Source organism: Notechis scutatus, chromosome 8 (genome assembly GCF_049901735.1).
Source record: "Notechis scutatus isolate UNSWTSFEM ecotype Mainland chromosome 8, rNotScu1.2, whole genome shotgun sequence".
Taxonomy (NCBI): Eukaryota; Metazoa; Chordata; class Lepidosauria; order Squamata; family Elapidae; genus Notechis; species Notechis scutatus.
In genome coordinates, this window is record NC_142016.1 from 17,050,070 (window position 1) to 17,071,367 (window position 21,298).

General features: G+C 37.9%; 2 protein-coding genes across 2 annotated transcripts; one reads left to right on the plus strand and one right to left on the minus strand.

The window, feature by feature from the left end:
- Positions 1 to 1,893: 1,893 nt before the first annotated feature.
- Positions 1,894 to 8,820, minus strand: RPA2 (replication protein A2). The gene is made up of 9 exons (XM_026679459.2): positions 8,667 to 8,820; positions 8,028 to 8,119; positions 7,845 to 7,946; positions 6,882 to 6,995; positions 6,483 to 6,557; positions 5,126 to 5,239; positions 4,747 to 4,860; positions 3,653 to 3,747; positions 1,894 to 2,719 (listed from the first exon to the last, which is right to left on the minus strand). Exons 1-9 carry the CDS (start codon positions 8,680 to 8,682, stop codon positions 2,635 to 2,637), a joined length of 807 nt encoding a protein of 268 aa, XP_026535244.1. The 5' UTR covers positions 8,683 to 8,820; the 3' UTR covers positions 1,894 to 2,634.
- A 1,994-nt stretch (positions 8,821 to 10,814) lies between these two features.
- Positions 10,815 to 20,957, plus strand: SMPDL3B (sphingomyelin phosphodiesterase acid like 3B). Its single transcript, XM_026679460.2, has 8 exons — positions 10,815 to 11,268; positions 12,037 to 12,250; positions 12,727 to 12,824; positions 15,027 to 15,170; positions 15,575 to 15,747; positions 17,040 to 17,220; positions 18,229 to 18,362; positions 19,209 to 20,957. The coding sequence occupies exons 1-8, from the start codon at positions 11,208 to 11,210 to the stop codon at positions 19,602 to 19,604; spliced, it is 1,401 nt and encodes a 466-aa protein (XP_026535245.1). The 5' UTR covers positions 10,815 to 11,207; the 3' UTR covers positions 19,605 to 20,957.
- The last annotated feature ends 341 nt before the right edge of the window (positions 20,958 to 21,298 follow it).

Consider the following 21,298-nt stretch of genomic DNA (forward strand, 5'->3'; position numbering starts at 1 on the left):
TGCATACAGGCAGTCCTCGTTTAACAATCATGTTAAACGATCATCACATAACTATGTGATGAATAAGTAACCTTAAACCAATTCTTGTGTTTACAGATGTGTAGAACCAAAGAAAAAGCTGAAGTAAGATCACAGGCAGAGTCATGGTTTTACTTAGTGACTGCTTCACTTAGCGATTGAGTTGCCAGTTGTAATTGTGATCGCTAAATGAGGACTATCTTTTATTAATTCTGAGGATTGTGTAAAGCCATTGAGACAAGACTGTTAACGCTGTGGATTGTTCAAGGCCGTCTTTAAATTACATTGACAGCGCTCATTATTCTGGATGGCAGTGAATTCCCGTTTCATCTAGTCCTTATAAAAGTACAGTACCCACATTTTTAGTAACATGAATTTATACTTCTGTCTCTTGTCCATTCTTATTTTTTCTCAACTAGAGTACCAATTCTGTTGTTCCTTGAAAAAAAAGCTGTTACATCCCTTAAATCATTTGCCCGTTTTTTCAGGTCTACAATACTATTTTAGTTCATGTTTAGAGACATGAATTATATGCAGTATTCTAAGTGTGGTTGTACTGAAAAACTCATATTAGAGAAATGGGCCATAATACTGATGAATCATTGTGTCAGAATGTAAATGCTACACGGATCCTCGTATTTTTCCAGGAAATCTAGAAAGGATTATTTTGGATTAAATCCCTTTTTGGATTATTCTTTTCCGGCTGTACTTTGGGACATCTGCATCTCTTCTCTTGGGATACACATCGCTAAAATGTTCTATTCGTGCAGGAGCCCCATCACCCAGAATAAACCAAGAGAGAGACAAGGTCATATTTTATTTCCTCTTACTGGTAAAAGTGATGTCTTTTGGTAGTCTGCGTCAAAGTGTTTTGGTGATATGAAATTGGAACAAATGTCATGCATGAAATACTTGTGTGCCAGATATTAAGAAGTTAAATCTTGCTTCAAAATGAAAACAATAGTTCACAAAGGGTAGGAGACATTCTACTTTTTACAAGTGAGATACTAATTAGGCTGCTGGTAAAGGTAATTCAATAGGATTTTGGGGGTGGGTGGGGGATGGGTATCTTCCCTTATAAAGGTAAAGGACAAGCTCAAACCAGAAGAGAGCTAGAATGCAAAAGTATCAGTACATTTAAAATCTGGGCCAACCCAAGATACTTCATGCAGCTGCAAATGCTCTTGATCCAAACAACTTGAGGTGCATATATCAGTAATTGCCAGGTCTGAAACAAAAAATGACACATGGGCACATACATTCCCAACTAAGATCTTTTATTGTTTCCACACTTGTAGACAGAATCTTGCCAGACTAAGCAGTCTTATCTACATCTACCATGTGTTCTATATTAGGAGGGGCCGTCTTCAGCCTTTCTTTCACACCTCTCATGCAAACTGTGTTGTCTCTTTCTACTCTGGACTGCAACCCCTCCGTCCTCTGAATCCACCTCCTTGCTACATTCCATCACAATAAAGGTTGAAATGTTGAGGTAGAAAGGATGATCCATTCATGGAAAGTCAAGAGTGACTTGAGATAAATATCATCGTTCAATTTTCCTCACAGGGTGGTTGTAGAGGACAGTGGGGAGATGAGAGGTAAATATGAACTAATGGAGGAGAGGCAGGTTTTAAATCTAAGAAACAAATAGTGCTCTAGAAAACCATAGAAATTTATTTACTTATTTTTTTAAAAACCTACCATCCTTCCCATTTATGAGAATTAGGAAGACTTAAACTTAGAAAGGCATAACCATACAAAATAACCCTGGGATACATCCTGCCCAGGAGTTAAAAACATGGCATTTTGGTCCAATTCTGATCAAGCTTTTACATTATTCTTTCAACATACTTTGAGACTAATTACACAAGAATATTTTCAGAACAAAGATTTTATTATATTTTTTACATGTATTAGATGTCAGCAGTCATCTTAACTTTCAAAAATGTTTACATTCTCAGCCAGAATTTGAGTATGTAAACTACATTAATGTCTGTACATGCTTGTATCAATAATTATTATATGAATAATCGAGTCAGATTCCAGGATATGTGTTAATTCTGCTCTGAATTTAAAATAAAACTGTTAAACTAAGAATAAATCTTAATCTACTGTTTGCAGTTGAAGAATCCATCCCCAAATTAAATTACATAATTATGTTTAAGTAGGATTTCTGAGTTAGGCAAAATCCAATATTGTACAAGGCTGCATAATGTGATTCTACAGAGTTATGGGGGCTTCAAGTGTACAAAATTGCATAGTATAATATTTAGCTAGAAGAAAACAGAACCTGGAACAAAGTCAAAACATTCTGACATTCCAAAGTTTTTATGAAATGCAAAGCATCCTAGATTGAATATCTACTGAGAATAAACTACTGCTATATTAGTAAAAAATACTTTTTAAAGGAATGATTCCATTTACAGAAAAAGCTAAGGAAGTCTTAAACCATGGCAACCCCTTCTCCACAAAACAGTTGGATGGAGGCATCTGTTCTAGACATGTCCCCATGTCCCATTCAGTCTTATGTCAAGAGTACTTTGAGACTTAGATCACGCAAAACAGTCTTGGATCTTATAAAACTTTGGACCCGGATTATTATAAATCAATCAGAGCTTAGTCAGCATCTGTAGACTTGAAATGTTCATCATCAATAGTGGAGTATATATGTCCCTCACTGCTAAGAAACTCAACAGCTTTCCTGAATGGAAGAAAGGGAAAAAATAATTTCTTCAGTAAAATTTGAAATTTAAACATTATAACTAAAGAGCACTATAGAACAATACATATTTTATATACAATATAACAAGGAAAAAATCATATGAAGAGAGTGAAACATACAAAACCAATCAGAGTATAATTAAAATTGCCACAATTGCTGCTACCAACCAAAATAAAGTCAAAGCTGTAACAATACATAGCATGCAGACTAATCCTGAATAGTGATAAAATGGATAAAATGAAGATAAAAGTAAAATCATAACATGAATTCCTTGTGTGTCTAATTACACGACCAATAAAGAATTCTATTCTATATAAAATTACTAGGCTATACATAAAACAAGAAAATATCAGTTCATTAAGAGGCGAATCTAAAAGCTCTTTGACAAAAATAAAAAGCATGCATGTAAGAAGTGATTAACTATTCCAAAAAAGTTATTACAAAGAAGTTTAGGAAAGAAGGGGTTTAGTCTGAGGGGAAAAACAATTATTAGTAACATTTTGGAAGAATGTCTTGATCTTACATCTCCCCACTCCAAATTTAGCTCCTGTCAGACAATAAGAAAAACATCCAGAAATACCTTGGATGACCTGGCATTTTCTTTCATGTACAGTATTAACAAAGCATAGGTTACCAAAAAAAAGAGCATATGATGCTGCAAAGTTCTTTGAAAGAATCAAACTTAAAATGCAAAAGGGTGAGGACTGTAAAAATTGCTTGATGTGCATTATCCTGGATATAGAGCAAAAACCCTTGATAGGAAAAATAAACTTGATCCTAATTTTGTTTTGGAGCAAGAGTTCACACAGGTGTAGATTTCAGGTTTGAAAGGAATCAATACGACTTCCTTTTGATATAGGAATACCAATAGCCTAGTTTGTTAAAAACCTAACTTCCCAGTCTGTTACGTACTTGAGCGTTGGTAGATTAATATTATGCAATTGAGTTTTCAGATCATGAAGACTTATCCCTTCGGTTGTCATGCAGCTTTTAATCAAATTCAGAACCTTCAAAAAGCAAGAGTTCACAAAGTTATTCAAAGGCAAACGCAGAAAAGACCTGACATAAGTTTAACAACAAAAAAGCCCTATTAGAGTTATACAATAGCAAAGTAATACGTCAATATACAAGTTTCCATTTTTAACCTCCAGCAGAAACATGCAGTGATATAAAAATGAACAGTCACAGCAGTCTTTCTTCAGATGTACAGTTTTAGTTTCATAATGAAAGTACACATGCCAGCAAGCCATTTTTATTTAATACCTTTCACTTCAGGATTTATTCTTGTGTTTTAAAAAGTGTTGGGAAAGTTAGTTATGCTTAATTGTGACCTAGATGTACACCATTGCAATGAAGTTACCTGTGAGAAATCCCAGGAATAGAGAGGTTTATGTGCAAAAGTGAAACTAGTTAGTAGCAGATAAGAGTATCCAATCACTCCTGTAAATGCATATGGAGAGATGTTTAGGAAGCTTCATAGAATAAATTTGCTGCCGTGCCCTGAATTGATCTGGTAACTGGAGAAAGCTAACCACCGGATTACAAGAACACAAACGAGCAGTCAGATGAGGAGACCTGAACTCATTGGTAGCCTCACATTGCAGTGAACAAGGACATACATTCAATTTTGCAGCTACTAAGAATGTTAGCCATGCAGATACAAAGATAACCAGGGACATGACTGAAGCCTGGGAAATGGGTCCCTTATCAGCTAACAGGAATACTGATTTACCACCAGCTTATCAGATACTTAGGAGCTGAGAGCTTGGCAGCACAAGGAAACAACAGCCCATCGCCAACCATCAATGTACCAATCAACCAACAGGAAGACACCACATAAATACGACTCACAGAATAGCCCAAAGTACATATTCTGGAAGAGAGACGTTCCCTGAAAATGGGCTCCAGCATGAAGGCTCAGAAGACCGACCCAAATTGGATTTTGCAACATTATCCTGGGACATGTGTATTTGCTTCATTCATGACCTAGTAGTAACTATACCTACCTGACTCTGGTGTGGTGTAAGACCATGCATTGTTAAAGTATCATTTCCTCCGGCATTTGACATACTGCTCGTCTCAAATACACCAAAGGGCTGAGGCATTTTTGAAGATTGGGGCTAAAAGTCAAGGGGAAAAAAATGATGGCCAATTAGGGTAATTATGTATATTTCTGCATGTGTAAAATAGAAATTGGGCTCTAGCCACCTGTACAAATGCAATTTGTTACAGCTCTCTACAATTTTAAAACAGTTTGCTCCCTTCCACAACCTGGAACCATCTCAATATATTAAGATTGCTTCTTCTAGGATGGCAAGCCAGTTTGCCTAAGCATATGTGAATAGGCTAGGAAAGGTTAAATTAGTGTTTTGCTTGCCCACATACCGCGTTGCTCTTTTTGAGGATCATGTGTGCGTTGACAACTTCAAGCAGATGTGTAGTAAATTCATTCATATCTTCCAGGGGCATAATTTTGAATGCAACCAGGCTCTTTTTGTTCTGGAATTTTAAAGGAACATTAAACATGTTTTGGCCACTGATTCTCAAGCTATACCTTTCAAATTCCAAAAATAAATTCCAAATATTCATATTTCAGAGAAAAACAAGCCTTTTCATGTAAACATATCAGCAAATTCAATGTTTTTTTAAAATAGCGCTAAGAACATTTTTCTAATAATGTGCATAATCATTAAATATTTACTCCTTTTAGACTCTTCTAAAATTTTAGATTTGTCTTTTAAGTTTCTGTTCTTTACGGATTTTAAGTAACAAAGTATTGCAAGAATACTTTATTTTTGTCATCTTCAATAATATTTCTAATGAACTTTACATACTGTATCTACCTTTAAAAATTCTCTGTTCTATTTCTACAGGAAAAGCAATGTTCGTTTTTCTAATAGCCAATGCTGCTCATTCTAATAATTTTGACTAACTTACTTGGGATCAAAATATAGCTTTTTGACCAGTAATTTCCTAGTTCTCCAAGAGGATTGTTTTATTGGTTTTTAGTTTTAGGATAAGAGACCTGATTGAGTTAGTGACATTATAATCTAAAAAAGTAAAATCATTTTACTTTCCACAATGTAAAACAATAAATTCCTGCCTAATACTTACCTTAGAATGCTAACTGGATTTTTCAGAGGTGACCAATGTCTTTTCTGTAAGATGTTATTTCTTTACTTCTAAAAATAGTTTTGTTACTTTTACTCACATTTACTGAAGTTCTTCTCTATTCTCATGCTTACCATCATGACTCCAATACACTACTGCTTGTAATTATTTTTTAAATATATTGTACTTTTCTATAGCTATATTGTGCTTTGGCTCATACTACAAACCACACCTTAGTTTGCATTAACTGAAGCTGACTGAATATTTTAAACCAAACTGGTTTCCTTCTCAGGCAAACAAGAGAAAAAAACTAAGTACCGATAGTAAAATTTTTGCTTAATATGTAGCTAATTTATCTGACTGAGGAAAAAATGAAATACCTATTGGACTGTAAATCACAGAAAAATATCTAAATGAAACAGATTCTCAACCGTCAAGGAACACACATCACATGCACAAACCTACTTGCCATCTTCTCATCTGACAGAGCCACACATAAAACAAGAAGACAGCACTTAAATGTATTTTATTGAGGGAGCTCAAAATTAATTCAGTGTTTTTGCTAAAACAGAATTATCCAGCACTACGTGGCAGTTCTCATTTTCAAATGTTTCTGTCGCATGGCTCTTACCTGGAAAGATCGCAGATGACCAGCTACTTTCACATAGGTTCCTGGTGGAACAACCACATTTTCACTACCCTCCTCCTTGAATAAAAAGAAGAGACAATGATTTCTTGGCATTTACCAGTAATCTTTCATAAACTAAGCAAATCAACCTAGAATGGCAGGATTCCATTATCTTACTTTACCCCAATGGAGAACCAAAGCTAAGGGAGAGCAAATTACAAATTCTGCAACAAATGTTATTAAAATCCACAGTCCTTCCAAATAGGCAGCACTTATGGCTGTCTCTTTCATTTTCTTATTATTCTAAAATGAGTATGGATTTGAACATGGACCTCCTCATTTCTATAGCTGCCACATCATACTACATCTTTTCAATTATATCGAAGCCTATGTGATACTTACATCCGTGTCGACCCACTGTCTCACATCCATCGGAGCTGCAGTCATGTCATCCACTTTGTAGAGAATATTTGTTGGAGCTTTTTCAGCATGCCTGATTATGCCCACGATAATAACCTGCATGATGAAACAGATGCAAATCTCTCAATAAATAAGATTGTTAAGTGGTATCTCCTACTAATCCTTGTGTTAATTAACACCACAAATGTATACATCATGAATGGATCATGGTTTGGCACAATCAGATGAAAATGTGTCATTAGAGAGAGGAAACGTTTAAATAAAACCTTTGTATAGCAGTCTTGGCAGAACTAAAAATTGGAACAGTGTTTGGAAGCTTCAAATGATATGAATATGGCTGCGTGGATAGTAAATGGTGCCAGTTGCTCGGTGCATGTAATGCCATTGTGCAATTTTGTGAGCCATGTCAGCTGCTGTTGTGCTTCTGATGTGATTCAAGGTGCTGTTTGTTACCTTTAAAGCCTTTCCTGTCTTGGAACAGGTTACTTCCTGTCTTGGGAACACGCTGGGGTTACCTAAGGGGACTGTCTTTCCGATTGTTTCTACTCATCCGATCTGAGTGTGACAGGATGGGCAAGTTCCAGATCCCACTGGCCAAGATTGCCAGGGCCCAGGAAGCTTTCTGCCACAGCACTCACCCTATACAACATTCTTCTTCTGGAGATTAGACCCTGTTGGCCTTTCATAAGGTCCTAAAGACCTGATTTGTCTGCCCAGGCCTGGGACCCCAAATGCATAAGGTCCAGACTCCCAGCTCTGCTGGAATATCTTCTCAGCTGCTGTGTATTTTAAGTTTTGTATTCATGAATGGAATTATTTTTCAATTTATTTTAATACTGTGTGCCACCCAGAGTCATTTTTTGTGATGAGCAGTCATACAAACTGAATAAACATAATAAATCAATTATAAAATGTATACATAGTAAAGGCAATTTTGAAAATTACCTGTGAAAGTTCAACTTCACGGACCCTGAAAACATCATCCAATTGTTCAGCTGAAAATAGTTGCGATACTGTACAGGGAACGATATTCTGAGCTCTTGACCTCTGCAAATATGAAATTTTTACACTATAATTCTTTTACTGTCGCTTTTTCAGAAAATAGGCTGGATAGAAAGAAGTACATACTGATTTCTTTTCACTCTGGGTTGCAGAAGGCGATGTAAATCCTCCAGGCGATTGTGTATAGCTAATATTGCCATAATTGTTATCATAACCTCCTGGAAAGATAATAGGAAAAAACATTAAAAAAAACATTTTTCTTTGCATTTTTCAGTCTCTGAATTTTTCCAAACTAGCTAAAAGTGCATAGAAATACATTCTATATTACTTTTTTCTTCATTAGATATTAAAATAAAACCAAAACTAAAAATACGATGAGACTCATGAGCGTCTGCAGGGGGGAAGGGAAGAAAATGAGGCACCTTGAGTACTTCTGCCAGATAGACCCAATTACAATCTCATTATTTACACAATGATATAATAATCCCCGGATTTTATTTTAGTTTACTGTATTTTATTTTATGCATCTTTAAAAAAAAATTATTGTAAGCTTCCTAGGATCACATACGTGAGATGGGCGGCAATATACCACGAATAAATAAATGGCATCGTTTTTAATGTAATCGTGGTGACAAACGAAAGAAGAAGGAAAAAAGAGTACAGCTCCCATGAGGCACAGCCGTACAGGCTGCGGATGATGGGAGTTGCTCCCCCATTGCCGCCTTCCGAACTCCCGCATACAAGAAACGCGCCATCCGCCCTCACCGTGACCGGACCACATGCTGAAGAAATAGGAAGGCCCACGCGTGGAAAGGCTTCGCGGTCAACTCCGGCTGCCCCACCCCCCCAGCCCACGAGCAGCTCGCTTACGCCCTCGCGCGTTTTTTCCGACACGCGCGCAAACACGGGCGCTCGGGATAGGCCACTTATTGTCATTCCCCCTGCTTTTCCCACCTCCTCCTTTTCTCCCAACCAATCGATGGATGGAGAAACCGAAAGGGGCGGGGCCTTTGAGGAGCGGGCCTGGAGAGGAAAGCCGGCCGAAAGAGAGAGAAAGAGCGATAAAATTAGAGTGGTGCATGCAAAAATACTGTATTTCCGGAACTACAACTCCCAGAATTCTCAGGAGGCACACAGAAGAATTGATATTCTGAGAATTGTATTTCTGGGGAAATTTACGGGATTTATTAAGTGAACGATTTTAGCTTTAGCTAACTGATCTCTTTATGGAGGGGTAGTTTCTTCAGCTCTTTGTATCCCCCTCCTAGCCAGGTCTGATGGGCTGTTTCCTTAAAATAGGAAAGAAGCTGAAGTTCCTGTAATGTTATATTGGCATTCAGATTTTATTTGGGAAATTTTGTTTATTATCGGAAAACATACACTTCTGTTATGGCTACCAATTTCCCTGGCGTTTGGCCATACCATTTTTGAAAAGCAAGCCACAGCACTTTAGATTTATTAACGAACCTTCATTAATGGAAGGTTTAATCCCTTTTTAGATACATATAAGCTGGTAAGACTCTTCAGTTTTTTGTTTATTTACACAACTCTGTTGTGAGTTGCTGGCTGAAACTCGTTTTTAATGAAACTCGTTTTTTAAATACAAAATTGGGGAATGCCTCAACTTTATTATCTATGAAGAAAAAGGAGCTGCCATCCACCTGCACTAATTTGTAAAAATTTCTCCCGATCCTTTGCAACTTTCTAGAGACTTTTCTTTTTATCTCAATGTTTCAAAGGTCTGAAAAGATTTCAGCACACACACAAAAATCTATTTTTAGCACCTGCTTTTTTTTTTAACATAGCCCATGGGTGTTATTCCATATATAAGGATTAGAACTGCATCTTTCCCTGTGAGCAATGCCTTTGAAACATTCCTGCATGGATCTCTTTGTTGAAATACAGATAATAGATGTGCCAGATAAGTGGACAGTTGCAAGTCAGCACCTGGGAAAAGCAAGAACAAGATGTAACCAAGTTTTACATTTCAGAAAGTCAGTTGCAAGTGGCACTTTACAGAAGATTTTGGATAAACAAGGAAACTGTTGAACAAGAGTTAGAAATCGCCTTCCAACCTGGTTTCCTCCACATGTGATAGACTGTAAGCCATCTGTGAATTTCTGAATTGATCTGTTCATTGCCCAACTCAATTTTGAAGGGACTATATAAATAAATAAATAAAAATTAATGGAATTAATTTGAGCAGCAGCATATATAGCTTCTGTCCCAAATCTACATAATCGTACAAAAAATAGGAGGAGGAGGAAGAAGTATTAGGTATGGTCCATACCTTGTTTATTCCAAATACTTGATGGATGGATGAATGGATGGATGGATGGAAGGAAGAAAGATGGATGGAAGAAAGATAGAAAGAAAGAAAGAATAGAAAGATAGATAGAAAGAAAGAAAGAAAGAAAATGGATAGACAGTCAGTCAGACAGACAGACAGACAGACAGAAAAGTCTATATTCGTATTTGTAGCGCCTCTATTTTAAAATGACTGGGGGTCCTTCCACAGAGAAAAGTAAAAGCACTTTTAAATCTTTGTTTGAGGCAGCACCCCTCGCCCCCCCATGACCCCCCCTCCTTCTGTACAGAGAGAGAAGACAGGAAGGAGCAAGACTGCTTAAGGCAAAGAAATGAAGAAAAGAGAAAATGTTTTATCAGAGTTCATATTCCTCGCTCTCATGTCCATTCCATCCATACCTGGGTCCTATCTCCACATATGACCCTTCCTCTGATCCCCAGGGCCTCATCTGTACATACATTCTATCATCTGATCCGAGTTGTAACACTCTAGAAATCTTGTGTTGATTCAGCAACCACAAGAGCATTGTTCCTCCAAACGAGTTAAGTCACTGGACTGCTTGATGTAGTTTTTGGCAGAGAACCTAAACATTTTCCTGTCCCTCCCCACCCACCAAAACTTCTCTGTGAGAAAACAAACTTGTTCCATCCTGCTACATCAGCAAAGAGCTTGTCAAATGACAGAGTCCAAGGTAATAGATTGAAGGTTCATAAATACTGTAATATAAAGCTTGACCCTTCTCCCCAACAATCTCAGCTACATATTTCCTTCAGTTAAGACACTGTTGAAATACAGGGATTCTGCTAAGCTGGAAGAGATGCCAGGTCAGTTCCTCCAGTAAGCCATGAGAGATGTTAAGTTTTTATGTCAAGTCAGTTCCTCCAATAAGCCATGAGTCAAAGATATAGGGGAGGAGATTAAAAAGGCTGACGGATTGCCACAGCTGCACCTACAGAAGACAAAGCAGATCTTCGGTGCTTGTTAGCCACAAAACCAAAATGGACTTTTGGAAGATTCTATTGCTGCTGATGCATTGCAGAAATGTAATTGCAACTTCAGGTATTTTCCATATTTTTTATTGGGAAAGTTATTTAAAGGAATGTCATTCAATGATAAGTTTCAGAAGGCAATACTTGTCTCTAGAACAGAATGTGGGCACCACCCTAAGGGCTGCTTCAAAAGTTGCCACTAAATTGTTGTTTTAATATGACAGAAGAGGAACATTATGCAGAAGTAATTAATATTTACTGTTTAATCGATTTGCTTTCAGCTATATCCTTTCTTGTGGCAGATCAGATGCAAAGAAACCGGCTAAGTTCTGTGCTGTTGCAACTGGCATTCAGTTGGCAAAATTGAACCTTTTTAAGATTTATTTCCAAACATTAATATTTTCTACTTGTTTTATGTTTTATATTTGGCATGTAGCAGAGACCCACTTTGGACATGCGCCTTCATCTTAAAGGTCTGATCTGTGTTTATAATTAACTCAGTCCATTGGCCTCATTTGAACCACACATAAATCAAGTCAAGTTTAGGGTTGTCCTTGCCCCACCCATTTCTTCACTTTGGTGTTACTTAATTTTTGGAGGTCGGCTCAGGCATACCATTCAAAATCCAGGAGAAAAAAATTGCTTGTCTTTGGTTTAAGAAAAGGGGATGAATAGTTTTGCGGAGTGGGCTTGGCAAACGTGGGGAAAGCTTGCAATTGCACAGGAACAATCCTGGACATTTTGCTGTTTGAAAGAATGGAACGTTGGTTCTGGTGAATGCAAAAACTGAAACAAATATTGAGTCATTTTATTGTGAATTTTCTGTCTGCTGATGCAGGTTCCTTCTGGCATATCTCAGACCTTCATCTTGACCCAGAGTACCAAAAGTCCTCAGATCCATTGAAGGTGTGTCCATCGGCTGGCACTCAGCCAGTGATCACTGCAGGAACCTGGGGTGATTACTTGTGCGATGCTCCCTGGATTCTTATCAACTCTTCTATTTATGCCATGAAGAAGATTCTTCCTGATCCAGACTTTATTCTTTGGACTGGGTAAAAAATAAATAAAGCATGAGTCCTATGCCTCATAGTAAACAACAGAACAAACTTTTTATTTAACTGCTTAGCTGGCTAACCATTCAAGAATAACTGTTCATTCATTCTTTTAATTAATAACTATCATAACAATTCAGGATTCCCATGCAAATGTATATGTTAGTTCAAGAGAGATAGCTTGTTTGTTTGCTTATGTATTTGTTAAATTTATATGCCACCCATGGTTATAGGTTACCTGGGATGGAAATAAAAAGCTTTAATGAGGTTCAGAATAAAACAGAGACAATATCTACCTCTCTGTCTTTGTAGATTTCTATCCCTTTTATCTCCTCTTAGTTTAATCACCTGTTAGGCTAATTTCGTTCACAGTTGAGACCTGGTTTGTACACTTATTTTGTTCTTATATATAGTTTATCTAGGTTTATGCTTAGTATCTGTGGGCTTCACTGGAATGTGTTTTTGCTGTTTTCTAGAGATGATACTCCTCATGTGCCAGATGAAAAGCTGGGAGATAAAATTGTGTTGGAAATAGTAGAAAAACTAACTAACCTGATCAGAGATGTCTTTCCAGGTACAAAATGCTAGAATAAGTGGGCAATAACAAGCCAAGGCTTGTAAAAGGCCATAACCAGATGCAGACTTTTACATTTTGTATATAAGTTAACATGGTACATTTAATATAAGACCTAGGTACTGGAGAAAACAGAGAAAGGGGTACACATGTGGTGGTTTTGTGAAGCTGTTCATTTGTTCTGGTGTATTTTTTTAAATTATATTGCCATTATTATGCTTGGTTGCAGAGTCAGCCAGATATTTAGACTAGGTTATTATTATTAAAATGAGATGATGTTTAGAGCATTAAAAATACTAAGTTTTGTTTTACTGGCCACAGCCATTCAAGTAGCAGCAAGATCTTGGAAAACAAGGAAGGATTTGAATATTTCCACATGGCTGCAGATATGTTGGATATATCACTTTAATAGAAAAATTGATTGAAAAAAATATTTCAGCAATGAAGATGATGACTTTTATCCTACCTGGCTTAAATGTATTATGTGCAACAAAAACATAATGATTGCTTACTAGCCAGGTCCATATTCCTGGTTAATTAAATTAAAATCATATGTATTTTGCTTTCATATGGTCTTCATTATCCTGAAAATAAGATTATATGAAGTTGCAGAAGTTTTCAAATTCAGAAAATTAGATGTAAAGTGCACTTTTGGAAAGAAAAAATTCATAGTCTAAATTAGTACTAAGCAATGGGCGTGAAATCATCTTTTTGCTTTATTCCAAATGTTTCGAGACTGCAAATTTTAACATTCCCAGCCATCACAGAGGTGTCAGATTGTGGAAGACAATAACAGAATGTTCATCCTTCAAGATTACTAAGAATATGTTGCCTAAGCAGCAGCAAGTATAGACAAGATTGTATATATTCTGGTTTCTCCAAGAAAGATGTTCCTATTTCAGGATAATGGGAAGAATTTACATAAGCCGGTATATTTCCTTAGGGGAAAAATATAACCCATTCTCCACAGAATGACTTGGTGCAGACAGCATATGAAACCCTAGCTATGGGTTCATATGGTTGTTTGATTTTTCCAGATATAGCAGTGTTTTTCAACCTTAACCGCATTTAAGATGTGTGGAGTTCAACTCCCAGAATTCTCCAGCCAGCATGCCAGTTAAAGAATTCTGGCAGTTGAAGTCCACACATCTTAAAGTGGCCAAGGTTGAGATTCACTTGAGATATAGAAAAGGTTCACTAGGTTTCAGAATCCTTTTTGCTTTGGCTTTCCGTATGCTCAGCTCTGTAAGTACATAAATTTACCATCTGATAAAATTAAAGTACCTTCCTGGTCAATTTCAATCCATGGCTTGATCTCCCATGTTTGGTGATTCTCCTGTCTAGGTCCACATTTGGTAAATTAAAATAGATTCAGATAAAAGTTGCACTAATTGTGATTACTCCATGCTTAAGTATACTATCTCTGGTACCCCTGTTCAGATTTTGATGGAACAAATTCTGAGTCCACAAATCTCAGGAAACCATAATGGGACCCTCTTTGTAAACTCTACCATTCAGATTTGTGTGTAAAGATTTATGCTTGTGGCTTAGCATCAGATCAATCTAGGATGGCTAAGACAAAACATGTGTGATTTGCTTCTCCCTATTGTATTTTTTTAGTATTTATTTGATTTGTCAATTGCTTACAAGGTACAGGTATAAGAATAAATATAGTTTTGAATACATGAGATAGATAGTTATAAGAAAACTAAAAAACAATAGGACAGGGACGGTAGGCACGATTGGTGCGCTTATGCATGCCCCCTACAGGCCTCTTAGGAAGGGGGTGAAGTCAATAGTAGACAGTCTAAGGTTAAAGTTTTTGGGGTTTGGGGAAGAAACCACAGAGTCAGGTAGAGTATTCCAAACATTGACCACTCTGTTGCTGAAGTCATATTTTCTGCAGTCAAGTTTGTTGCGGTTAACCTTGAGTTTGTATCTATTGTGTGCTCTTGTATTGTTATGATTGAAGCTGAAGTATTCATTTGCATGTAGGACATTGCAATGTATGAATTTATATACTATATTTAGTATATAAAATCATATATATATATATATATGAATATATGAATGACATATATATATATATATATATATATATATATATATATATATATATATATATATATATATATATATGAATGACAGATTTCTTTCTTATACTATTCTCTTCCAAGCTATGTTCTTTTCTGCTTCCTTCAGATACTCAGGTCTATCCAGCAATGGGCAACCATGACTTCCACCCCAAAAATCAGCTTCCAGCTGAGGAGAACATGATCTACAATGCAATAGCAGACTTATGGCGCCCCTGGATTGATGAGCCCTCCATACAGACGTTCAAAACAGGTATGTGATGGCAGATTGTGTTGTAGCATTTTAAATTGACTTGAGAGGCAGTACTGAAATGCAATTGCCCCCCTCGCCAAATTCTTTCCTCTGGTTCTACATAAGGGGCCGTAAGAAAATGAACTGGAATTAGTAGCCCATTCAAACAATCCAGTTAATCAAATTAATTGCTTCCTACCGGTGGTGGGATTCAAATTTTTTTACTACCGGTTCTGTGGGTGTGGCTTGGTGCGCATGGCAGGGGAAGGATACTGTAAAATCTCCAGTCAGAGGTGGGATTTGCCGGTTCTCCGAACTGCTCAAAATTTCTGCTACCGGTTCTCCAGAACTGGTCAGAACCTGTTGAATACCACCTCTGCACCAGATGCTCTCTGGTCCAAATTGACTTATTGGCTGTTTTGCAGGTGCTTTCTACAGTCAATCGCTGCCTGGTATTGGACCAAGGAGGCGAATAATTGTCCTCAACACCAATCTGTACTATGAAAATAATAAACGGACCATGAATCTGGAAGATCCAGGAGGCCAATTCCGATGGCTGCAAACTCTGTTGACCAAAGCATCAGAAACAGGAGAAAAGGTTTCTTTCAGATGCCTTAATTTTATTGTTTTAAACAATAACTCCAAACCTTTTTGGGACAGATAATTATAATCAGGATAATGTCTCAACTCAACTGCAAAAATACATTCAGCACTATTGTGCTGTCCAGACAGTATATAGTTAATTGGGAATTGAGATAGTTAAGTTAGAATTGGGAGCTGTCCCCTTAAGGGAATGCCTCACGGTAAATGTAGTTAATGCATCATGGGAAATGTAGTTCATGTCATGTGGTCACATCTGTAATCCTGATTGGTCACTGAATTGACCCTTGGTTGGGTTGGGGGAGTTTCCTTTACTCTTGCTTGGACCCCAGCCCCGTGCTGGTGTTTCACCCTTTGCTCCATCGTTATGGGATGAAGATCACTATAATTTTACACTATGAAGTCAGCTATGCAAAGATTTGGATATCAGATGAATCTTGACATAACTGTGAGTTACACCTTGAGAATGCCTTGTGATCCAATAAAGAAACTTTGTATGGAAGCCTTTGTAGAGTTGCCTGTCTGTCTTTATATTCAGCCAGCAATTTAAAGACAGAACAACTATGAAGCGATTGCAAAAGGTATACCTCTGGAATGCCAACACATTTCATTAGTGTCATAATTTCAAGAAGGAATTGTTAAAGGATACATATGTAATTAAGTCACAATCCATGGTTTAAGCCAAGGGTCTTCAAACTTGGCAAGTTTAAGACTTGTGGACTTCAACTCCCAGAATTCCTGAGCTAACGACTGGAGGAGGAATTCTGGGAGTTGAAGTCCACAAGTCTTAAAGCTGTCAAGTTTGAAGACCCCTGGTTTAAGCCATAATTAGGTTTACATTACATGATAAGGCATAAGCATGGTTTGATTTGTAATAATAAAAAACGGGATAAACATATATTTAATAGATAAAACCAAACCATGTTACGACTTAGTGTGGTATGTATGAATCTAGCCAAAGGGAGCAGGAATCATCGCTTGTAAGATTTACAAAGGGCCTTGGAAACCATTAATTCCAACTTTCTTATGCAGTTTAGGAGAAGGGTTGGGTTCAGATTTAAAAATATCTATAACAAAAGTTTCAGGTCCATATAGGTTGAGAGAACATATTTTGAGAGGATATAGGGAAAAGCAGAAATTTGGAGCCAGCTCTGGGTCCGACCTCTTCCCAAAACATTGATCAGGCTAGCTAATATCATGGGAGAATCAGCTTGGGGAAGGCTAGGAAACTGTATCCTGCAATCTTATGTCATTTTCCCCCCTGACTATCCCTTGTCTGATCTATCTCAGGTCTATATTATTGGGCATGTTCCTCCTGGCGTCTTTGAAAAGAAACGAGGCAAACCCTGGTTCCGAAAACACTTCAATCAAAGATATACAGAAATCATTCAGAAACATCATGCTGTAATTGCAGCACAATTTTTTGGCCATCATCATACGGATAGTTTTAGAATGTTCTATGATAACAAAGGTACATCCCCTGGAATTCTCTGGATGTCTTCCAGTCTGTAAAGTAACAGGGTTGTGGGGCAAACTTACTTTAAGGTAAAGGTAAAAGTTGCCCTCGCACATACGTGCTAGTTGTTTCCAGCTCTAGGGGGTAGTGCTGATCTCTGTTACAAAGCCGAAGAGCCAGCACTACCGAAGACGTCTCCGTGGTCAAGTGGCCGACATAACTAAACACTGAAGGTGCACAGAACGCCATTACCTTCCCACCAAAGGTGGTCCCTATTTTTCTACTTGCATTTTTATATGCTTTCAAACTGCTAGGTTGGCAGAAGCTGGGACAAGTAATGGCAGTTCACTCCGTTACGTGGTGCTAGGGATTCGAACGGCCAAACTGCCGACCTTTCTTATTGACAAGCTCAGCGTCTTAGCCACTGAGCCACAGGAAGGCAAATATCAAGGCTGGAATCTTGGCAACTATCTAAAGATGTCCCATGTTTGCCAGAACCTCTGACAACTGGAAAAAAATGTCATACAATTTAGCAGCATAGTTAAAACAAAGTTTCTTTAAAAACAGAATGGACAATATGAAATGGCGTAGGGTCTCCTGCCAGGATTGGACTAGAAGACCTCCAAGGTCCTTCCAACTCTGTTATTCTGTTATTCAACAAAATTTCCAGTTACATTAGCTGCCAAAAAAGCCTATAATAAAATAATATTTGCCCAGGGATAAGATCTGTGTTCGGAATCCAATTAATTAATTAAATTAAATTAAGATAAAGGGGGTGCCCCAAAGGTGGTCGCAAGGTTTGCATTGACACAAAGGCAGTTCCTTGTCTCATCCGCCAATTGACACATTGTTGGGACTTGAATGCCACTATTCCAATCTGCATATCACTCCTTGCTCCATCATGGATTATATCCTGTTACGGTCTGGCATGGAACTGACAATAACTATCAGTCCTGAAAATAAAACTGTGTGTGTATGTGTGCGTGTGATCAAATTCCCGACGTAGTTTGTCTTCTCTTTCAGATTCCCCGATCAGTGTCATGTTTTTAGCTCCAGCAATTACCCCTTGGAAGACAAGCTTGCCAGGTGTGCAGAATGGAGCCAACAACCCTGGCATCCGTGTTTTTAAATACGACCGTGAGACTCTGCTCGTGAAGGTAGAAAGAGAATTCCATTTACTTATGTTTGTCTCCAAGAAATCAGGGTGCCGTACAGTGGTGGGATTCAAAATGTTTTACTACTGGTTCTGTGGGCGTGGCGTGGCTTGTTGGGCATGGCAGGGGAAGGTTTCTGCAAAATCTCCATTCCCTTCCCACCCCACTAACCTGCTTTTCAGCTCCGTTTTCCTGTGCAGGGCAACAAAAGAAGACCCAGCCAATCAGCTGGGTCTCAGGAGGCAGAGAATAGATGGGGGCGGGCCAGTCAGAGGTGGGATTTGCCGGTTCTCCAAACCAGAGGTCTCCAAACTTGGCAACTTTAAGACGCGTGGACTTCAACTCCCAGAATTCTCCAGCCAGCTATGCGTCTTAAAGTTGCCAAGTTTGGGGACCTCTGCTCCAAACTATTCAAAATTCCCACTACTGGTTCTCCAGAACTGGTCAGAACCTGCTGAACTGGTCAGAACCTTTGCCCACAGTTCTGCCTACTCTTCTCCACCAGGGGTGTCACTCTTGCAGCCTGCGGGCCGGATGCAACATGGCCTGGCCACAGCCACCTACATTTTAGTGAAGGGTGGGGAAGTTGCAATATGTCACGTGATATGACGCTGCAAGTTTGACTCTCTTGTCTTACGCTATCTTCATCATTATTAAGTTTTTTACATAAGGTTACAAAAATGTATGTGTTTAATAGATGGGACCAAAGAGTTGAGTTGTCTGTATGTTTTTGCTGCTATTGCATTCGGTAGTTGTCCGAATTTCTGCAGCCCGAATCTGGTAGTTCTCTCTGATCAGTTTAAACAGATTTCTTAGTATTTCTTCCAAATGTTTTCTGTTCCATTTTAGGATATAATAACTTACTATTTAAACCTCACCCATGCTAACATGGGTACTCCTGAGTGGAAAAAAGAATACAGCCTGACAGAGGCATACGAGATCCCAGATGGCTCTGTTCGCTCCATGCATTTGGTCCTGGAGAAGCTTATGAGAGATAAAAGTCAGCTCCAGAAGTACTACCGATATAATTCAGTGCAATACGATAGCACATTCTGCAATGACAGCTGCCAGACAGATCACATCTGTGCTATCAGAGAAGTTGACTTTGAAAAATACAATCAGTGTGTTATAGCCAGAAGTGCTGCAGCTGCAACCCCAGTTCTGGACATTTTCTTACTTTGCCCCACCATGGGTCTCATTACTTTAGGCCTCTTGGACATCTTGAGCAAGCTGGGCCACAAATAGCACCAAGTGAATTCCACAGGAACAAATAAGAAACACAGAATGTAGTGACAGTCACAAGTGCCAGCATCCTGAGAATTTTAGACCATCCATTTCTGATGAATTGTTGAACTGCAAACTCATCTGATCAAAATTATTATTTTTTCTTGCACTGGGATGGTGCAAGGTCTTCCTTGGAAAAAAAACAAATAAACACTTAAGCGGCAAAGCTTCTAATCTAAGAGTATCATTGCTATGACTTCAAGAGTTAGGGATTATCATTAGGGCGTTATGCTGCAGTGGCATAAAAGGGTACTTCCAACTGATGTTAGGGAAAGAGGAGGTTCTGATGGACTGTGCCAGAGCATGGACTCTTCTTTAACATCCACATGAAATTGATGGTGTCAATACGTTGCTGATACCAATTTTACATCTCCACTCCAGGCTGAGTAAATGACATTTTGGAATTCTTGATTTGATACCCAAAGGCTATAAAAGAACCGGATGCAGTGAAACAGGTTCATCTGAAAACTCAGTGGAGTTATTTATGCTAATGTCTTCACTTGCATAAGATGTGTAAACAAATGCAATATGTATAAACTAACACAATTGTTTGACCGGAAATTTTTATCTTCTGTTAAGGGCACCTTGGAATCACAGTTTCAATACAATTTCAAAGGATTGTTTGTTTGGGTTTTTACTGCCCTAAATTGAGAGTAAGGGGAATTTTTCCTTATACAAAACCTTGTTAACTTTCAGGAAGGAAGTAAAGCCACTCTTCTAGAGAGCTTTTGCTGAGAAGCCAACTTAGATGGACAGTAGCTCTGCAATATGGTTGATTTTAGGTTGTAGACTGTTATATTTTTAGAATTGTAAGCCACCTGTGACCCAAGCAGTATTGTAACATTCAAAAGTCCGCATTATCAAATAGATAAATGTGGTTGAGTTGGGTGGGGTTGGTTTTGAGTGTGATCTCATCCACTGTGTCTGTAAACCCATCATAGTTAACAAACTATAATGGGGGGGAAAGTATTTTTAAATGCACTGTGTGAATCCTAGCACATGACTTTCAATGACTCAGTTGTTTATTTCATTTCCTATTTTATTCTATGTCTACAATGCCATAAGAGCAATAAGGGAAGACTTACAATGATACAGATTTTCACCTCAATAGAAAGGCGGGCCTTGTACAGAGAAATAAAAGTGCACATTCAAAACTAACCCTCTAATCTTTCTGCCTACACCATGATATCAGGTCCAGATTTTCATATTCTGATAAACCATTCTGGCTTTTTTTTAAATTTGGTGTGCTGGTTTCTAATTGTTGTTTTACCATAAACTATTATTAAAGGATCCATGGTTCAATTTGGAGTTCAATTCGGAGTCTCTTAATTTTCTGGATTTTTCTGGACAATCTTTTAACTTCAGCGATTTAACAAACACACACACACAAATATGAGGTTTATTGACTTAATAGAACTTAAATGGCTTAGGGTAAACAATAAAGGCAATAATATTCTACATGGAATAGAGGAACTTAAGGGGATGATTCAGGACCAGTCATTTCACAGCTATTGTTTAATGTTTTTTCAAGTTTTCACAGAGATAAAACAAAAGATTTCCTGGAATCTGAAGATAAGATTTACATATAGGGCAGAAGAAGTTGCTTGGACTTAGGTTCCGATCACTTTTATTGTCTGATTAAAGAAAAAAATGTA